At 45.7% G+C, this 20,319-nt stretch overlaps 1 protein-coding gene across 1 annotated transcript in view; it reads left to right on the forward strand.

Moving 5' to 3' along the window:
* The window catches only part of CABLES1 (Cdk5 and Abl enzyme substrate 1), a 119,077-nt gene that overhangs the window by 74,936 nt on the left and 23,822 nt on the right, over nt 1-20,319 (forward strand). Inside the window, exons 4-6 of the mRNA XM_041753429.1 lie at nt 466-543; nt 18,389-18,485; nt 19,729-19,885. Of these exons, the coding sequence (XP_041609363.1) occupies nt 466-543; nt 18,389-18,485; nt 19,729-19,885 (332 nt within the window). The remainder of the gene's footprint in view (nt 1-465; nt 544-18,388; nt 18,486-19,728; nt 19,886-20,319) is intronic.

Here is a 20,319-nt window from a genome sequence, read left to right on the forward strand (position 1 = left end):
CTGGCACTATTGCTCTTGCATTGTTCACTGCAGAGTAGAAATGGATGGTTTCAGTGCAGCATGACTGTTTGCAGCACTGGGCACCCCAGACTCATGGCTCTGTCTGTCCATCTTGCTGTGCAGCCCACAGCCAACCACTCTCACTAGAGAGGATTCATGTATACTCCTTAGAGACCCTCACCGGTATCTCACATGTTAACCTTTGGATAAGGAGAGGCAGCATACTTCTGCTGCGCTGAGGTTGCATTTTGCAAGGAGCACAGAATACCATCTGTCAGAGGAGGCGGCGGCAGGAGTGTGCAAATATTGCTGTGAATTCCATGAATGCTTAATTGCTCCGGTTGGATGTTTTTTGTTTGTTTGGTTTTTTTTTTGGTTTTTTTTTGTTTGTTTGTTTTTTAATTTAAGAGTCTTTGCATTTAGTTTGTTGTTTGTTCTTTTTTTTATTTGTTTTTTATTTTTTAGAATAGTCCTTATCAGTGGCAGAAGATCCTTCTGTAGTATATTTTCCGTGCTGCCCTATCGTGACAGTGCCCAAGTTGGGTATGTATATGCATGCTTGTTTTATAGTTCTCTGGGTGAAAAGCTGTGACACTGTGTGCATAAGGTGGCTACCCTTTCCATTTCAAAGAACTTGCCTTGCTTTGACACTGCAAATTGAATACTTGTAAATATGGGGGGGAAGAAAGCTCCACTTTCTTTTCAGCCAGGAAGCTTCCTTGTTACTTTGTGTGTGTGTGTGTCCCCTCACCTTATTACCTCCTGTTTCCAAATGTACATTTTATTACCTCTTTCTGTAAAGCAAGAGCAATCCGGGGACCCATCCCATTCCTCAGGGCCATGTCAACTTTTTGGAGAAAGGTAGGTGAAGAAAGGAATCAAGATAAACCATATGAACACCCTGCCTCTTTGCGTCTTGGGCTTGGGGCTGGAAACTGATGAGCAAGCTGGAGCAAATATCAAAGCAAAATGGTACCAGGAACAGACCTATGTGATTTGCACAGGCCAAAGGAACACTTACTTCTCTAGATCAACAAGCCCCTCCTTTTGCTCTGAAGAAAAGTAGGTAAGTGAGGCTCTGTCCTTCTGTCCATGCAGAGCCTTCCCTCTTCATTTTCCATGCCAAACTCTGCTCTTGTCCACTGAGTCTTGACTGCCTTGCCCCTCACCTGTCACTGCATCTGGGATTTGTCGTCAGGGAGCTGCTGGTATTTAGAGTAGGGATAGCTCACTGAATAGGATGCCAAGAAACTTGGAGGATGTTGGCTGTGACCTCTACAAACTAAATGCTGGACTTGCCCTCTAGACACTGTCATAATGACACACTACCCATTCATGACCACTGTCCGTGGGAGGGCATTGTGGTGCCTGGTGCTGATTGACCATTTATTCTTCTTTCACCATACTCCCCGAGCTCTCCCTAGTCCTCCCTGGTCATGGACCAGCTCTCCCTGGTCCTCCCTGGTCCCGCCCTAATCCCCCAAGACCTGTCAGACTTCCACCTGTTCAGTTCACTGTGGTCCTTATTTGCGCTCTATGCCATAAGTGTCGTGGGACAGAGAGTCTTATTCATGAAATTCCGATTCCATCATTTATTTGATGTGTGCCTTAAAGAGTAGCAGTAATCTTACTGTTTACTGAGCACTTAACTTTGTGCCGGTCCTTTTCATTCCTTGCATCCTTACAACAACCTTGCAAAGTAGGTGTTCTTGAGAAAGTAACAGCAAATCCTTCAGCTCAGAGGTTCAAGAATCACCTAGGTGTGGCCAGCTGAGTTGCCAAGAGACCTCAAGAAAAAGTGTGCTTTACCAGCCTGCTCCCAGGTTTGGCTGCACCTGAGAGCAGGCTTACTCCCTGTGGACACTAGGTTGTACCAGCTCACAGACCTATGCGTGACCCAGAAGGCCAGTCCTTTCATCTTATGCAATTCATGGTGGCCCCAGGGCCCAGATTATTTCAGTGTGACCAACCTGTAAGCCCATTTCCAGGGAGTTCCAGAATCAGTGGGAGGCTGTCTGCAAGTATGTCCTCTCATGGCCAGCTTGGATGGTCGCTCTGGGGTTGTCCTTATTTTAATATTTTCCTGGGCTTCCATTGCTAACCTTTCTGATTGATGTATTCTTCCATTGGCTACGTCCCATTTATTCATTTACTGAGTGCTTATTATGTGACTAGATACTGGGATAAAGATAGTGAAAGATCTTGGACCTAGTTCCTGCCTCCTGGAACTTACAACCAAGAAGGGGAGGGAGACACATTAAGATTTCACACACGATTAATTACCACTTTTAATTAAAGCTAAGGATATTCAGTCAGGTGACTGCCAAATCTTCCTGGTTCAGAACTCATTCGGTTTCTTTAACATAATCTGACTTCTCTGTGCTTTTGTTTTAGAACTGTTCATGTTTATTTCATTCTGGAATGGTGATCTTATTTCCCAGTTCTGGGACTCCTTCATATAGTAGCCAAGTACTTACCCTGTTTTGTAGATAGGACCACTGATCCTCAAGAATTTTTTTTTAAGATTTTATTTATTGACAGAGAACACAAGCAGGGGGAGGGGCAGGCAGAGGGAAAGGGAGAAGCAGACTCCCCTCTGAGCAGGGAGCCTGATGCAGAACTGGATCCCAGGACCCTGAGAATATGACCTGAGCCAAAGGTAGATAGTCAACCATCTGAGCCACCCAGGAACTCTGATCCTCAAGAATTATGGTCTCAAACAGCAACTTTGGGCCAGAATGGGAATTTGAACCTAAGTCTGTCCATCTGTCCAACTCCAGAACTTTTGTGAGTCACCGTGGCCCACAGGCAAAACAAGTTCCATATTAACAGAAGGCCGTCTGTGAAGTGGAGCTTCTATGAAAACTGCCTCACAGAGATTAATAACTAAGACACCTAGGGCAACTGACTATGCAAGGTCCAGCACGGCACCTCACACAAGGTGGTAGATGGGGCCGACTTGTCAAGGACCCCACATTTCATAAAAGCAGTGTTGGGGGTCAATGAGAATTTGAGAGACTTGTAGTTTTTTGTGGGCGGGACACTTGCCTCTGAGCCTCTGCTTGTTCCTCTATACAATGGGCATCTCACATTACTTACCTACCCATGTCGTTACTGAAGATCACTGTGTTGTAGGCAAAGCTCGTGGGAGCACATTTTACCTTAAAACTACCTAGGAAGAGAGGACCCAGACTATGACTATGGCATCCTTAGTAGACATATATGGCCCTCCACATCTTTGACATGTGGAGGAAATACTAGCTGGCAGCCAGGGTGCTGGGAGGAGGGCATCCATCACTGCCTGGGTCTCCTGGACTCCTGCTGGGAAGGCCCCGTGGGTTACAGGAGGGTATGTCACAGGGTTGGCAGCACATCTAGCTTGTTCTGCTGGCTGCCCCAAAGGAAGCAGCAGAGTGTTTGTGGGATCATAGGATGTAACGTTTTACAGCTTTGACATGAATAAACTCTCCTCCTTCAAACTTTATGAATAGGGAAACCAAGGTGCAATAAGGTTAATTTTCTATAACAAAAAAATTATCAAGTCCATTGTAACGCCTGACAGAGAAAAGAACATATTTCTGTAGCATATTTTACTTAAGTGCTCACACAAGAAATTATGAACACCATTCAGAATACTGTAATTTAGCAGCAGGATGAAGCAGCAGTTCTGTTTTTTAAATTTTTTGATGAGCAGACATTCTGTTAATGAATAACTGCCATTTAAAATTAGGATTATTTTTACTAATTACTGGGAAACTGCTATGCTCAAATAATAAAATATTTATACTAGTAAATTATATATATCTATATATAATATATATAGTATATATAATATATACTATATATATTATATACATACACATATATATTATATACATAATATATATTGTATATATATAGATGTGTATATATATACACATTTATATATAATATATATATAGTATATATACACTATATATTTTATCGTTCATGCCTGTATTAACTAATAGCTTTCTGCTGGAGTTCTCTGGGACACAAATCATAAAATTTCAGGGGTGGAAAGGACTTCAGAGATGACATGGCCTGGTCTCCTTGCTTCATAGCTGGGGCCCCTCAGGTATACGGGTGGACACTTAGCAGCACCAGAATCCGGTACCCCAGCCACCTTAGCCTGCAGATTTTGTTCTTTCTGGTCACCATTTTTCTGTTGCTTATGCACATGGACTGAGCCACAGGTGCCTGTTTATTCCAGACAAGTGTAAACTGTCCCCCCTACCCCTCTAAAAGGGGTGATATACAGCTCCAAGTCCACCACAAGGAAGTTTTAAAAACAGGAAACTCAGAAGTTCATCCAGTGTGTACTTGAACTTCTTTTACAAGGAAAGCATCTATCAGGATAGCCTTATCTCTTTCCGGTTCTGTTTTCTGGCTTCTCATGCTGCACTGGAGCTTCCCAATTCTGGCTCCCACATCTGGGCTGGTCCTGCCTCCCACCCTGACCCCAAAGCTTTGTTCTTCGTTTTAAACTGAACTGAGCACTTACTTTGGCTCCTGACATCAGTTGACCAAAGCAGACAGACCAGTCTCAGGAGAGGTTTTACCATTTATTTGTTCAGTTACTTAATCACTCATACATTTCTTCTGCCCGAGTCCCTAAGCAGTGTGCAGTTGTGGCACAGAGGAAGGTGTTCAGTGAATTCAGACGGAGGGATCAGGGAGTGCTCCCCAGAGACAACAGGTCTTCATTGAGATGTAGAAGTGTGAGGTCTTGGAGAAGTGGAAGAGTGTACTCCAGCCTCACGGTTGCCTTCTGAGGATGTAGAAGGTGGTCCGGCCCCTTGTGAACTTCTTGGGAGGCAGGATGGGAAAGATTCTCTATAATGCCTGGAACATTAAGAAAATTGAGTAAATTGCCATCCAGGCGGGGCTCCCATTGCTAACCCACACTGCAGCAATGAGCCCTAGGTAGTGAGGGGAGTGGGTAGAGACAAGTGAGCTGTCCTGGGACACCAGGTCCTGAGATGTCACTGCCACAGGCCCATCACTCAGCTTGCCCCAGGTCGGTTTCATACAACGTGGAGCTTTGACTAGACTCTCTAAAGATCTGCACACTCTGTTCTCATCCCTGTCAATTTTGCTAATGTGGAAGCTGTAAGTCTGGTTGAACGAGGAGTTTATGAATGAGGCATGCTGTTCACACTTTCCATCCACCAACGATCAGCTGCTTCTAGAGCTCCTATCTGAATAATTATTCTCCATTCAATTTTTTAAAATTTGAGTGTTTTTTTTTTTTTTTTTAAAGTGCAGGTCTAATGACTGCAGTTTTATTTGATACATGGTTTCCTGGTGTGGGCTTAATCACCCCGGGGTTGACATGCAATGTCTGGAGTCCTTTTACATGCCATCAGGTTTAGACTTCTAAGCTAACAGTAGAATCATTCACCGTGATTTCTAGAGCTTCCACTTGAAGCAGACTGCCCTGGTTATTTAGCAAGTACCGTACTCTTCAAACTATTCTTTCCTGCCTTGATTCATAGGTAAAGATATTTGAGAAGAGAACATATTTCCTTAAGGTTAGCTGATTAGATAGACCCACATCTGTGTGAACATGATAGTGGAAGGAACGCAAGCTGAAGCGTAAATAATGCTTATAGTATGCTGGGTGCTGTGCTAAGGGCCCTTATACATTTGCTCATATAATCTTCACAAGAGCCTCATAAAGTAGGTTCTGGATTATCAGTTTGGATACGAGGTTGGGGCAGAGACTGCTGTAGCAGTGGTGGCTGAGTTAGAAGGGAGGGTGGGAGGGCGGGCAGGCCAACTCCAGGCTCTGTGAGGTGCTGTGTTCTCTGCTTTGGGGCAAACAGACCCCACAGGAGCAATTCCCAAAGCACTAATGCACAGCTGAGAGCTTAGTGTATTTTTTTTCACCATCATGCCCTGGGGCTCCACCTGCTAGCTTGGGACCAGTGACCATTGGGTAACACTGCCTGGCAGTGGGCATCTGGGTATTGGTGGAGCTCTGTGTACGTGCGATAGGAGGGCTACCTCCTGGGGACCTAGTGGCTTTGGTGCTAGGTGGTGACTTTCCAAAGGCTTTGGAGGTTGCCAGTTTACACTGCAGGCTGGCTCCTCCAAGGGCAAACCCCAGGCATCTTTGGGTGGAGTCTTGTGTGAAAGTAATCTGTCTTAATTCCCCCGAAACTATTTGTTGACTACAGAATAAGAGGGTCTATAGAGAGTGGGGAGGTGGTCACACAGTGCAGGTATCAACATGGTGGAGGCACCCTGATTCATGGTCCTGAAGTGCTGCTGCTTATGTCTCCCCAGCGCCTACCCAGCCATAGCCGGGTCACCTTTACACCTTCCTTCTCATTACACCACAGATGGAAAATGCTTCTCTTTGAGAAAGTGTGTCAGATAGTTACATTAGCACCAAACATGTCTTCACTTCACAAAAGCATTCGTGACAGGGCTTTTTTTTTTTTTTTAAAGCTTTCTTGCTTGCTAATAAGCTCTCTTATTTCTTAAAATGTCATTTGACTTACAGAGTTTGCTCACATATAACACTTCAAGAAATCATCCGTTAGATAAAACAAGATGCGTCTAATAACTGTTCTTTGTTTCTGCTCTTCCAATTTAAGAATTCAGACTCTTGGCCTGTCTCATGAACCCACAGTGGCTCTGATGGGCATGGGGTGGGGGAAGGTGGAGTGCAGGGTGGGATATACTCAGACAATAGGATCCTCACTGACTGTTGCGGGGAGGCCGTAGATTTGGGGTGGTTCACAGAATGTCTAGGGAAGACAGAAAGCAGGATAGACAGTGCAGCTGGAATAAACATGTGGCTGTGTTGGCTGTTGATGCCTCCACCCCACAATTGGCCATAGCTCAGTCCCTCAGGAAGTGTGGATCCCTTTCTTACTGCTGGCCCCCACAAACATGCTTTCTTGAGTGAAGAAACTTTGTGTTTTCAAACAAGCCTGTAGTTTGTAAAGAAATAGAGGAAAATGGCAAAAAGAACAAAAGACCTTGCATTTACCCAGATAAATAACCCATTCCAGCATGCATTCTTTCCTGAAGTTCTAAATTTTCCATTGGCTATCTTTCGGTTTCATCTTGAAGAACTTTATCTTCTTCCTTTACTATTTCTTGGAATATGGATCCATTGCTTCAAGTTTTTTTTATCTGAAAATGTCTTCGTTTCACTTTCATTTTGTGTTAATTGGTTTTTTGTTTTTGGTTTTCAATTTTATCAAGAAGACAGTATCCATACATACCCAAATCCAGGTGAAAGCAGCACCACCAGCCCTGCAGCCTCCCAGCCCTGTGCTTGAGACTGGTGCTGCTGGCACCCCTCGTTCCTGGCCCAGCCCCTTTGGCTCTCTCCAATGCTGGCTCCTCTGTGACTCATCCATGACTAGTGAGTGCTGAGTTGAGGAAAACAGGACTGAAGTCAGATGTGTGGGAGCCCTCACACCCTGAATGTCATTTTTCTTACTCTAGGTGTCTGACCCCTGCTGAAAGCCCCTTCATGCTTTTCTAGACTAATGAACCCAGAGACTAGGGCTTGGGCTCTAGCGTCAGTTCTCCTCAAACCCATCTTGTGGCCTGTCTTGTTGGCCTTATTAGCAAAATGCCTGGCTTCTTCTTGCCTTTGGGACTTCTAGACTTGGTGTAGAGTTTGAAAAACTGGTCTTGCCCCTCATCCCATTGGAGCTTCTTATGGATGGAACTCAGACCTCCCCTCCAAGTCCCTTTCTCAGGCCACTTTCACAGTCCCTCTAATGCCCCACTTCAAGGCTCTACTAAGAGTCCACTCGTATTTCATGGTACCCTTAGACGTGTCATCGATAGCACCTAACAAACATTTTAATATCTTTGTTAAATTTGTCCTTAACCCTCCTTGAGGGTGTGGATTGTGTCTTAGTACTCAAGGCATCACTTGCATTGCAGTGTGCGTAGTAGACACTATTTGTTGAATGAATGAATACAAACAGTATTTTTGAGGATCGTGTCTCTAGACCTTGGAGAATGGCTAATTATATGCATATGTCACACACACACATACACCCCGCCCCGAATGATGGCCAAACCCTTTACTTCAACAGGAGCAAGTACTCTCTTAAGTCCTCAGCCTGGCGCCTCATACTTGTGGGCATCTTGATAGGAATGGCAGCATTGGATGGGGGGTCATGAGGAGGGTCTGGATGGTACTAAGAGGATGATTTGTCATGGACCTCTGTACCCTGTTTTTCTGTAAATGACTGTCACATCCACAATGAAGGTTGTTAAGCCCCCCTGCGGGGGGGGTGGGGGGTGTCAGGCTGCATGTAGGTGCTAAGCCTTACCCTTAATTAGGTCCCCTCACCTGACCTACCCAGCCACGTGACTCCCCAACATGTTAACTTCACCAGCACAAAGAATCACTCATGCTGTGCTCCTTGAGTTGCTTACAAATACTAACGCCCTGAATGTTAAGAATGCCAAGGGCCTTTTTGCTGATGTCACACCTGGTGTGCCCAAGCCCCATCAGAATTTCCTGGCTTTCAGCTGGCTTGGTTTTCTAGCCTTTGATCAACGTGTGATTTTTCCCTTTTGTGTATACTGCTTTTGCTTAAAGCAAGGGACATCTTTGAATTGATTTTTGTATGGAGTTCGAAGGGGTTGATTTTCCCAGGGCCAGTATTCCCCAAGGAGCAGTGGGGAACTTTATTTTGTCACTGGTGCCCTTTTTGTGTTGGGTGAAGTGAAGCTCTTGCCTTGGTCTTTCTCACCACTCACTCGTACCTTCACACACTGGTGTGTGTTCTGGTCCTCGCTGTCTGGTCTTTCCTGGGGCCCAGTGTGGCCATGTCTAATGAGGTGCGTGTGTTGGGAAGATGTCAGGATTTACCAGCATGCTTAGATTGAAGGCTGGCTCCCACTAAGCACTAACAGAGGTGAGTTGTCATTCATAATGGCAAGCCTGTGAGCTGTGCTCAATGAGCGAGGGTGTAGAAGCTCCTCCTGGACATAAGCGCATTGCCACTTCTCAGTGTATCCCCAGGCTGGCTCAGTAAGGACACTAGACACAGAAGATTTGCCACGTGACGTCACACTGTTTCACATGAGTTCAGTGGTAAGGAGCACACTTCAGCTCCAAAGATAGACCTTTAGAGCCAGAAGGAATTTGGAGATTATTCAGTCCTGTGATTTTCAGACTTTTTTTTGCTGAAGAAACCATTCCTCCAATACAAATTTACACAGAATGCCATAAATAAAATGGCTAACCACAGAGTTATTCCAGAAAAGTGGGTGGGAATGAGAAGCCCACTCATTTTCACTCCATCCTTCACAGTCCCAGTAGGAAAACCACGGTCCTCCATCCCTGCCTTCGGCGCTCGTGGGCATCTGAAGCCAAGGATGTAGGTTGTGTGGGATAGAGCTGGTGCTCAGGCCGAACCCTCAGTCTTAGCAAATTAATTAGCTTTGCTGGTTCCAGGCCTACTCGTCTATAAAACTGGCTGTGATGTCAGCCTCAGAGTTTTGAGAGTATTAAGTGAAGTATCATGTATGAAAGCTCTGAGCACTCTGCCAGGCTGTACATAGTAGGTATTCCTCAAACGTTCCCTTTGGTTCCATTTTTGTCCAGTCACAGAGCTATTTCATTGTTCTAAGTTTGCCCCAACACAGCAAATCTGTCCGATTCATAATGAGTTAGCCAGCATGGTGTTTCTACAGACACAAGGGATTCATCTTCAGATCTGCTTTTATCTGGTCTTTATTTTCCTCAGTGGTATGTGCATATTTTTAAAAATCTAGGATGTATGTAAAAATGAAGGTCATTTCTCGAGCCCTACCTCCTGAACAAAACCTTCATTAACACTTTGGTCTATTTCCTTCCAGTCTTTTCTCCCCCCTTACCCTAGTGCATGTGCTTGTATGGAATATGAAGAGATGATTGTTTTGTTTTGATCTTTCCTGCTGGTGGGAAGAAGCTTTGCCAAATCCCACCTTTCAAAACAAGCTATTGGAAGCTGGTCACTGAAAAGAGGAACAGATGTTGCCCGTCTTTTTCACTATAACTGTAACATCAAACCTTCCCATAGCTGTAAACACTCTTCTCAGATTAAGCTTGTAAATTATACTATTTTCTGGGAAGAGTCCCAGCCTTAAACCAGCTCCTCTTCTCTCAACCAGCAGTTTGCCAAGGCTCAACTGAGTCTCTTTGCCTTTTATCCACATGAGTCACTGCCTTCTCTTTTCTAGTGTGGATCTGTGGTTTGGCTTGGCAACCCTTTGCTTACAAAATACATTGCAAGCAAGTTTCCCGACTCTCTTAAGTAGGCAGACCCTGCTTGCTAATAAACAGCTCTTCCACACCTCTACCTAAGACCACTGCCCCCTCCTCTTGCACTCAGCCTTGTCCTCTGGGCTGCTGTGCCGTCTCCATGGGACCAGGAGCTGCAAAGGAATTTATGGGTTCAGAAGTAGAGGGCGGGGAGAAGTTGTAAAAGGAACATCTTAGGAGTGAGAATCCTAGGGTCCTGAGAAGGAAAAGGAGGTTCAGAGAGGGAGGTAGAAATAATGCAAACCTGACCCTCCTTAAAATGTTGCTGAAGGTCAGCCCCAAACCAGGAAACTCAGAGTCCACTTTTTTCCTATTTCTTTGCCCTCTTACACCCTCTGACCTGTTATTCCTACAACCACGGCTCTTGCTTTATTGTGGGGCTAGTTTAGTGATATTATAGGCTAAAAGAGCATTGTGTGGACCTAATCTCCATTTGTAACATTGTGTCAGTAGGAAAATGCATTTTGAGTTACAGACGGCCAACTCAAAAGCTTTGGAACATAACCCACTGGAGTGAGAGACTGCCCACATTGTATTGAGGTCAGTCCTGGGACTGTCTCTGCATACGGGGACTAACCCAAGTGCCCAGATGCACTTTATTTCCTGAAACATACAGACAGCAGTGGGTATTTCTTTATATAGGGACCCAACCAGAAGAAAGTAGCAGTTAACCCAGTTAACTTGTGACTCAGGGTTAATGTAAAATAACCACGCTGTATGATTCCAGCTTGATGATGTGTGTGTAGAAAAGGACTCATTCAGATAACCAGACCTGACTGAGTGATAGTGACTGGGTTCACTTACTACGGATGTATCCACGACTGTGTCGTGAAGAAAATGGCCTCTCAGTGCAGCACGAAGTAGGAGCATGTTTTAAAATAGCAGTGTCCACGGGTGCCTGAGTGGCTCATTCAGTTAAGTGTTGGACTCTTGATTTCGGCTCAGGTCATGATCTCAGAGTTGTGAGCTCAAGCCCCTCATTGGCTCCTTGCTCAGCAAGGAGTCTGCTTGATGTCCTCTCACTCTCCCTCTGCCCTGCTCCCCACTCACGTGCACGCTCTTTCAAATAAATATCAAAAAAATAAAATAGTGCCCACGTGGTATTTGTTGATGTCCTTCTTAGCTTTCAGCATGGGGGCATTTCAGATGAGGTCGTCCTCTTGGGTCCATTTCCCAAGTGTTGATCATTTTGTGACATAGAAAATGGCTTTTTCTGAGAGGGGGCCTCAAAGCCTGAATACCCCCTGCCACCTCCTCGTCTTCCCTTCCCACTACCCCCCAGAACATCTCTTCATGGTGGGAAATTATGCATTCAGAAGTTGTGTTTCTTTCCTCACACCAACCATGTTCCCACACAAAGACAGACTCTGGAATGATCTCATGGATGAATCATCCCGTTATCCGGCTGTTGATAGGAGCTGCCTTTAGACAAAGATTTTGGTGTAAGCTACATTAAGGCCCCTTCATTGTCTGCCAGTTACCCTTGGGGGGATGGCTTATCGATGGAGTGCTGTAGACTAAAAGCTGCTTTGATGTCACTTTTTCCTGTCAGCCCTGAGCTTTGTTCCACTGACTGAACTGTGTAACGTTCTGCTCTGGTACAAGTAAGCAGCCCCAATCCAAGATGGCAGCTGTGTTGTATCTGAAGAGGCGAGAAATAGGACTTCATAAACTATGATAAATGCTTGCTTATATCACTGAGTTCCAGTAGATGCATAATCTCTTAATTAAAATTAGCTCACAAGTGGTATTTCCTAATCCAGCTTGCAAGCTTTGCTCTCTGCAGCAAATCTGTTTTTTGAAAGATCTGGAAATCCTATTAATATTTAACTGGCTTTAAATTATTTATGTATCAAAGCGTTTGACCTATTGTTGTCCCTTAAAGAGCAAGAGCCCAGTGGTGCTTCCGGCTGGCATTACGAGGTCTCAAGTTTACAGCACCATTAAATGATCGCAGGTGGAAGGCAGGCCATCTTGGAAGCTGAAAGCCCTGGAAACTAGTTAATGGATTATGCACACACAGGTCCATCTACTTACCAGGTGTTAAGTATTTAAATGTTACATCTTTTTTTTATTAGTAATATTGGTTCGCTAATTGCATGCTCCTTTAGGAAAAGACCTTACCTTGAACTTCTTGTTATCTAATACAGCATCTTGTTTGATCAATTCCATGCATTATAGCTCTGTGAGCAGAAAAGGTAATGAAAGATCATTCTGCCTGTTACATGGGATGAAATCAGGATTTGGTTGTTGTGTGGTTAACAGCGACCTAGGTAATCCCCTTTGGGCACCAGGATATCTAGATTGGCCATCTGCTCTGACCAGATGATTCCACAACTTCAAAATCATGTGTATTTGCTCTTTGCTGTGGGAGCCAAAACTAAGACAGGTCCAGGGAGTTTCCGACCACCAAGTCACAGGCTTTCAAGGAGAGCTATATTCAGTGAATTGTGGGGCGGTCCTATGAAGAATAGAGTTCCACTCCACAAAGAACCAGCCTGTGTTTCTACCCCTTTATATAAGGGTATAATTGCTGCTTGGCTATCTCTCCAAATGCATTCTCATCCCCTCCTCCATCTTCTGTGAGCCCCTGCACTGTCCCCCCTTAAACATCTCATATCCACCCCCATTAGCCAGACTTTGTAAGAAAACCTTTGTGCTGGGTTTTCAAAGTGTGTCTGTTGCTTACAGCTTCTGCAAAAGAACCTTGAATAGATGAGAAATGAACTCTTGGAGCTAAGTAGGTCTGAGCTATAGCGTCACCCGGGCCTGTGGAAGAGAAGAAAACAGACCCTTGCATTGTCCGTGGTTCCTGACCACTGGTTCTATTAGTGCCTCTGTCCAAATGAGATCCTTCCCTGTGATGCGGCTAACCATGTTCATCTCTGAGTGCAAGCTACAGCGTGTAAACCGCAATGCACACAAGTTTGGACAGTATCCACATATGGTATTTGAACTTGCCTCCATTCCATTTTTAGAAGGAGGTGGAACATAAATAAATTAATATTTGGATGCTACATGTATCTGGGAAAAATAATCTTCCAGGCTTTTCAAAGAAACTGGAAAGTCCAATTTCTGTCTGCTTTCAATTACTTACAGCTGCAGTTCCACAGTACCTAGTTCTGTCTCCTGGTCTCGAAGGGTTAATGTTGGCTTTGGCGCCAAGCAGATATTTCTGTTTTCATACACCATTTTAATGAGAATTCAGAACAATGATGTTAGAAAGAAAACATCAAGATTTTATCAGTACTCCCCAGGGACTTCTGCTTATGATCCTTTTTCACTGGAGTTTTTAAAAGATTATTTCTGGGTGAACCAGCAATATTATTCAGAGGTCCTCTCTGTAGGCAGCTCTTCCTGGCTCCCCAAACACGGGGGCATCCTGGACCATAGGTCTCTCTTGCTTGCTATACACTCACATGTAAGTCCCAAGCAATTACCATATCTATAAATTAGGTGGTGCGATGTGAAACCACTGTGGGCACCTTAACAGCATGTTCCATTATGGCTTGTGTTAACACAAGGTTTCAGCAACTCTTATGAGAGCACTTAGCTAAGGAACCTAGAGAAGTTTGTCAGCCTCTTTGTGAAAGATTGCCTTTTTCAGATGCCTAGAGTCTTAATATAGAGAAATTAAAAACCTAAGAAACTAACACACTGACCTAGCTTAGACAAGATCTGTGTCATGTTGCTTGGACATGTGGCTATGCAAGCAGATGTGTATGCAAGTGTCCTCTTAATTCAGTGCCACCAAAATGACAGCCATGAAGTTAGTGTCAACCTCTTCTTGAATCTAAGGCAGAAAAAAAGGAAAGCATGCCCTTACCTGTTGCCACAAACCTGTCAATTTTCTGGAGCAACTGTGCTATTACTATGTAGATGACGTTTTGAAGTTCAAATGGAGCAGATAGGAGTACACCAGGTGTGGAGTGCAGGAAATGTCTCATTTCTTCTTTTAAAAAAAACCCTCTAAACAGGAACTGTTAGCCCCTACCCCAAACCCCACCCCAAGGCTGAAGGGAAATTAAAACGTAATCATCACTGGGTATCCTCCTTTCTCCCCAAGATGTGCAAAGGACCTGGAGTCTTCCATAATGCCTTGAGTTTGAAGAGCTGTGCTGCTCTGTGCCTCATGTAGGCACATCCTGTTCCCAGAATGCTAAAGGGATGCAGGGCATGAGTCCTCTTTGAACCTGAGTCCCACAGTGATCCTCTTCCTCCCCACTGAGGATAATCCTGTGCTGGTTCCATCTGTAGGGTCCTGCCTCTCTCCCACCTCCTCTGGGTGAGCTGGGGCTTGGGAGGTAAACATCCCAAGGTAGTGGCCAGGCCACTTGGGGGAAGGCTTGCTTGGTCCATTACAGTAGCTGCTAGCTGTGTTACTAGCTTGCTAGCTTGCTATTTAAGTTAACTAAAATGAGGGAAGCCTGGCTGGCTCATTCAGTAGAGCATGGGACTCTTGATCTTGGGGTTGTGAGTTCAGGCCCCATGTTGGCTGTAGAGCTTACTTAAAAATAAGATCTTTAAAAAACATATATAAAAAATAAATTAACTGAAATGAACAATTTATTTCTTCAGTCAACTCATCACACTTCAAGTGCCCAGTTGCCACACAGCTAGTGGCTACCCCATCAGACAGTTCAGATGGAGGAAAGTTTCCATAGGAAATGGTATTGAATAGTGTGGGTCTCTAATGAGCAATTACGTGTGTTTTCTAGAAGCGGTTGAGGGGGGGACCCACTGCTCTTCTAGCTTGTTCTCTGATTCAGCTTGGCCTTAGTTTACTGAGAAAGGAGAACGATACAAGTGAAGGGCCGCAGGAAGTGATGGCTGCAGTGAGCTGACCCACACAGTCATTCTGGAGAGATGGGTTCCTGTGGTTAGGTGTGGTGGAGCTTAGCCCGTCGCCCTTTGTCTTCCATGTGGTCCAGTCCTGAAGGACTGGAATAATCACTGGAGCTAAGAATTCCTGTTTCTTTAAATGTATTTTGAGATTTATCTGTTAAGCGGAATCTTGGGCTTTATGTGAACGCATAAAGTTTAATGCGTGTTATGGCTCCATTTCCCTTGGGGCAGGCATCAGGAAGCAGAGGGGATTGTGGTTTGAGCCGGTTTGGTTCTGTACATGGGGTTCAGGTTCTTGCTCTGTTGGCATTGCCCTTTGTGAGTGCAGGCATCCTCTCTGCCTTTCTTTGCTTGAGGAGGCAGTGGGGTGGGTGGTCTCTGGCATGTGTACACCCTCAGGTTGGATGGGGTGGGTACATCCAGCAGGGAGGGTCCCCCTGGCCAAGACAAGCCTTCCCAGGGAATCAGGAGCCTGTGAGCACATGGAGTCTGATGGGACGGTGCATGCTGGAAAAACACCCACGTCCCCTGCCGTCGGTATAAACCAGCACTGGTGAGACAGCGAAGAGCCAGGCTCCCTGGCTTCTTCAAGTAAATACTACACAGCAGACATTGTGTAGATGGGATACAAATGTGGAATGAGCCTCTGTCCCTGCCTGCAGCCAGTAGTTCATTCAAGAGCACTCTTAAAATGGGCATATTTTAATATCCTTATTTCTTTCGATTTTCTCACCCCATGAAGATAGGCTGTGCTTTTTAAATTAGTTTCAGCCCTAAGTCACATTCTGTGTCTGGCAAAATGGAAACAAGGAGACGGTTGTTTGGGAGTTGGGAATTTGAGGCACGTGCTTGCTGGGGTGCGCATTAGGCGAGGAAGAAGTCCCGGAAGTGAGCCGAAGATCCTTTAATGAAATGCAGGCACTGCAGCCTTTATATCTGCTCCCCTCCTGGGCTGCCATGGCCATCCCCTTATTCCTTGCCTGGTTCAGGTTCTTGCTCTGTTGGCATTGCCCTTTGTGAGTGCAGGCATCCTCTCTGCCTTTCTTTGCTTGAGGAAGCCTTTTAAGAGGCGGGCAGTGGGGTGGGTGGTCTCTGGCATGTGTCACCCTCAGGTTCCCGTGGCCTTGCTGAGCCCCACTCTGCTCCCAGCTGCAGGTTTGAGGTCACTAACGAATGCAGGTCTCTGTTCACGTGTTTTATAAAGTGATGTGACTTAAATCATCCTGGATCTCATGGTACCTCGCAGAGGAGGTGCCCCTGGGAGAACACACGAATGGCCTGAAAGTACTCCCATTGCTCACAATGTTTGGAGCTCTGGAGGGGATGGTGTCCACCTTCTACCAGAGTGCTTACAGTTCTGAGTTACTCTCCTATTCTGCACCATCCCTTAGAGTGAGCTTGATGTCTGGAATTACCTGAAGTCAGATCTGGTCAGTAGGATATGGTAGTGGGTGGGAGGAACACTGATTCTAGTAATAGCTTTCAGAGCAAATAAATACATATAAATACAAAGCTTGCAGACTGGGATGGGTTGATTGCTGCTTTTGTGTGACTGGACTGTTGATTGCGGAAGGGACACAGAGAGTTTTGAGCATGACCATAGATAGGATGGTGTCCCAAGGAGACTACTTTAAACAAAGAAACAAAAGTAATACTAGATGCAAATTTTGGCTTTTTTTTTTTTTAAGATTTACATATTTTAGAAGAGTGCGTGCATGCACAACCCTGGGTGGGGGGCTGGGCAGCTGGGCACAGGGAGAGGGACAAGCCGACTCTCCCATGAGCGCAGAGCCCATGCGGGGGGGCTCGATTCTAGGACCCTGAGATCATGACCTGAGCTGAAATCAAGAGTCAGATGCCTGACTGAGCCTCCCAGGTGCCCTTTGGCTGTTTCTTTTAAAACTGTCACACTTCTGCATTATAGATAGGATTATAGAGCCAGTGATTGCTCAACTAAATCAGAGAATCCCTGTTTTTTCCTTCCTAGGTGGAGAGGCTTCTTGTCTCTTTTCCCCTCACTCACCTTGCTCCCTCTCTTTATCTTGGGCCTGGAGAGTCCTGCCTGTACATTTTGTTTGTTCCTGCTTAGGTTGTGGGAGCCAGCCCCTGAATTGAATATGGTGCCTCCCTCCAGGCCACCCAGCAAAGCCACTGCCAGTCTGAGATGACTTTTTGACTAACAAGCACCACGTTATAGAGAAAGAAACTGGAAGACAGTCCTTCCCAAATGTGGCAAGGGTTAAAAACTGACAACCCAGGTTGCACTGCATATCAACTGAAACAGTGTCTATGGATGGGGTCCAGGCCTTGGTAGTTTGTCAGAGGTCCCCAGGTGATTCTGATCAGCAGCCAAGTCTGAGGACTACTGTAAGGAGGGAGATTGTCCTTGACAATGTGAGCAATTACACCTGAGCTTAAACATAGCCAGCTCAGTCTTCCATCTCTCAGACAACAGGATGTGCTACAAACGGTATTGGATGCGATAACAGTCTATAGCCTACTATTCTGGTGACTTTGGCAAGCCACTTAGCCTCCTATGGGCTTTTTCATCTATAAATAAGATAATAATCACAATACCTGTCTAATAGGGTCCTATTAAGAAATGAGAGAGACAATGTGTGGAAGGCTTTGTAAATCATGAAGTGCTGTATAAATGCTTGTTAATACTGGAGATCATTCTTTTGTAGAAATATACTCATTTTCTAGGTCCCCTGGCGAGATAGCTGGGATGACTCTGGCGGCAGTAATTCCTTTGTTACCAGCAGTAATGCTGGAAACTGTTTAGGACCAGAATTCCTTTCTCTCAGCTAATAAAGGGGGCAGCGAGGAGAGGTGGTCTCCCTTAGCTTTAAAATGAAACCAATGGCCAGAGCCTAAGAGCCATTGCCCCATAATGCCCCGGGAATGCTCCCTGTCTTCCTGTTGGCTGACTAGGAGCTGAGGAGCCTGGCGGAGAGGAACATCAGTATTCCATGGGCTTCTGAGCCTGACTTTCATCTGCAGGCTTTCTGTTTCACTGGATTTCATCTATATCAGAGCGGATGAAACAAAGTAGAATTGCCCTCAGAGTGTTATTGATGGGCCGCAAAGGAAGCTCAAAGGGCTGTTCTGTTGGCCAGGGCCCCTTTGGTCATTTTCATCAGTATGACTGTGGTGTCTTTTGTGGGAAACGTCATCATGGCTCTTTTGAGTACAGACTGAAGTGTTTTTTCTTGGGCCTGTCCTCCCCAGGGATTTGAAGTTGGATGGAGGGAAGCAGTCATCAGGTGCTGTGAGCTTGAAAGAGATCATTGGTCTTGAAGGCGTGGAGCTGGGAGCTGACGGGAAGGTAAGGCTTCCTGGCTTCCAATCGGCAGGTCGTGCCCACACCACTGTGTCAGGATGCCGAGGCATCATGACACACTGTGACCCTGGCTCTTGGTACAGGAACCAGGTCTGGGGCCCATCCCTGCTCCCCTAGCATGCACCCAGAGATCCACCAAGCCAGTGAGGAAATAGCACGAGTATTTCTCTACCAGTGCTACTCATAATGGAACGCAGGATACTGATGAGTATCTCACACCCACATGTGCATGCTCTGGAATCAGAGGACCGGTGGTTTGAATGCACATTGATTCATGGTGTCAGCAAACAATGTTCCCGCCACTAGAAAGTTTGTTTTGAGTGGGAGGAGGTTGGGGAGAGAGGCTTCCCACGGTCCTAAAAAGCTGAGTCTCAGCCTTAGCACCTCACAGGAAGGCTGTCACAGTTCTCCTTATCCGCAATCCAGTGAGCTGCTGGGTGGAAGTCCAGCGAGTGAAGTTGAAAGATGAACTTTCTGTGCTGGATCCAGTCAGTCTTTGCAAACCCTTCAAAAGCCTGTTTATGGAGATGATGCAGGTATTTGGAGAAGCCATCCCACAGTAGTTTGCTTCCAGCTGAAGCTGCTGGGGCAGCATATGACCTCCTCACCTCCCCTCTCCCAGAACAGCTGGTCACCACTGTGTCTGGGTGACATCAGCCCCGAGCTCACAAGCAGGGGTGCATGAGTGTGCTTCTCCAAGCAGGTGAAAAGAAAAACTTGTTCTGTGTTCATTGCCGAAGGTTGAGCGTTCACCTAGCAATGAGGGAGGTGAGCTAGAGATCACATCTGCCAATGAAACATACAGGAGGCCCCAACCCCTCATCAGACACTCTTGGGGCCTGATGTGTTCTGGGATTCTGCACTTGGTGGGTTATAAGGCTTGTTCAGTGTTTAAAAAAAAAATGTAGTCTGTGTGTCATGTATTACACAACATCCCAGCAGCTTCTGGGATAGTTCTCAAACACACTAACATTTCTACCACATAACATGAGTATTCACATGAAGTGCAATATTAAAACTATATATAGCTTCAAGTCAGTTGAATTTAGGTTTTGGCACAAATAAATACCAAAATAAGTTTCATTTCTGATCTCACTGGATTTTAGAAGTACAGATGTAAGAATATGGACATGAACTTGGTGTGGTAACATAGCTTGGTTGGTCAGGATGCATAGCTAACATTGCCTGGGAATAATCTATTTTGCTCATTTTTGTTTTCACCTTTTAGACTGTTTCTTACACCCAATTTCTGCTACCCACAAATGCCTTTGGAGCCCGGAGAAATACCATAGACTCCACCTCCTCCTTCTCCCAGTTCCGTAACCTGAGCCACCGCAGCCTTTCCATAGGACGTGCAAGCAGCACCCAGGGGAGCCTGGACACAGGTAACCTTGGGTGGGGGCTAAGGCCAGGCAGTGCATGGCAGAAGGTGCCTTGGTGCACAGCATGTGTTGGGTCTTCTGTGTGCAGACTGGAGGATGGATGCCTCTGGATGGTGTGTGAGCCCATCCCACGGGGGACATGACTTTTGGGCAAATCTAATTTCAGGCCATACAGGTTCACAGCCAGGCCATAGGGGGACCTCATCAGTGAGATGTTTCAGCCACCAACACCCAAGCTCCCTCAAGGAGAAATGCTAAGGCCATCTGTACTGTGCAGATATGGTGGGACCACCTCCCCTACCCCCCAGCCTCTCTGCCTGGGTCTTGCCTGTATTTTCGTAGTGTTCAGATTTGGATTAGGTGTGGGAACGTTTTGTGACTCTCATAGCAGGTGAGCTAACATGGCCAACAAACACGAAGGAAGGCTTGCTTGCTTT

Source organism: Vulpes lagopus, chromosome 1, assembly GCF_018345385.1.
Source record: "Vulpes lagopus strain Blue_001 chromosome 1, ASM1834538v1, whole genome shotgun sequence".
In the NCBI taxonomy this organism is placed as follows: domain Eukaryota; kingdom Metazoa; phylum Chordata; class Mammalia; order Carnivora; family Canidae; genus Vulpes; species Vulpes lagopus.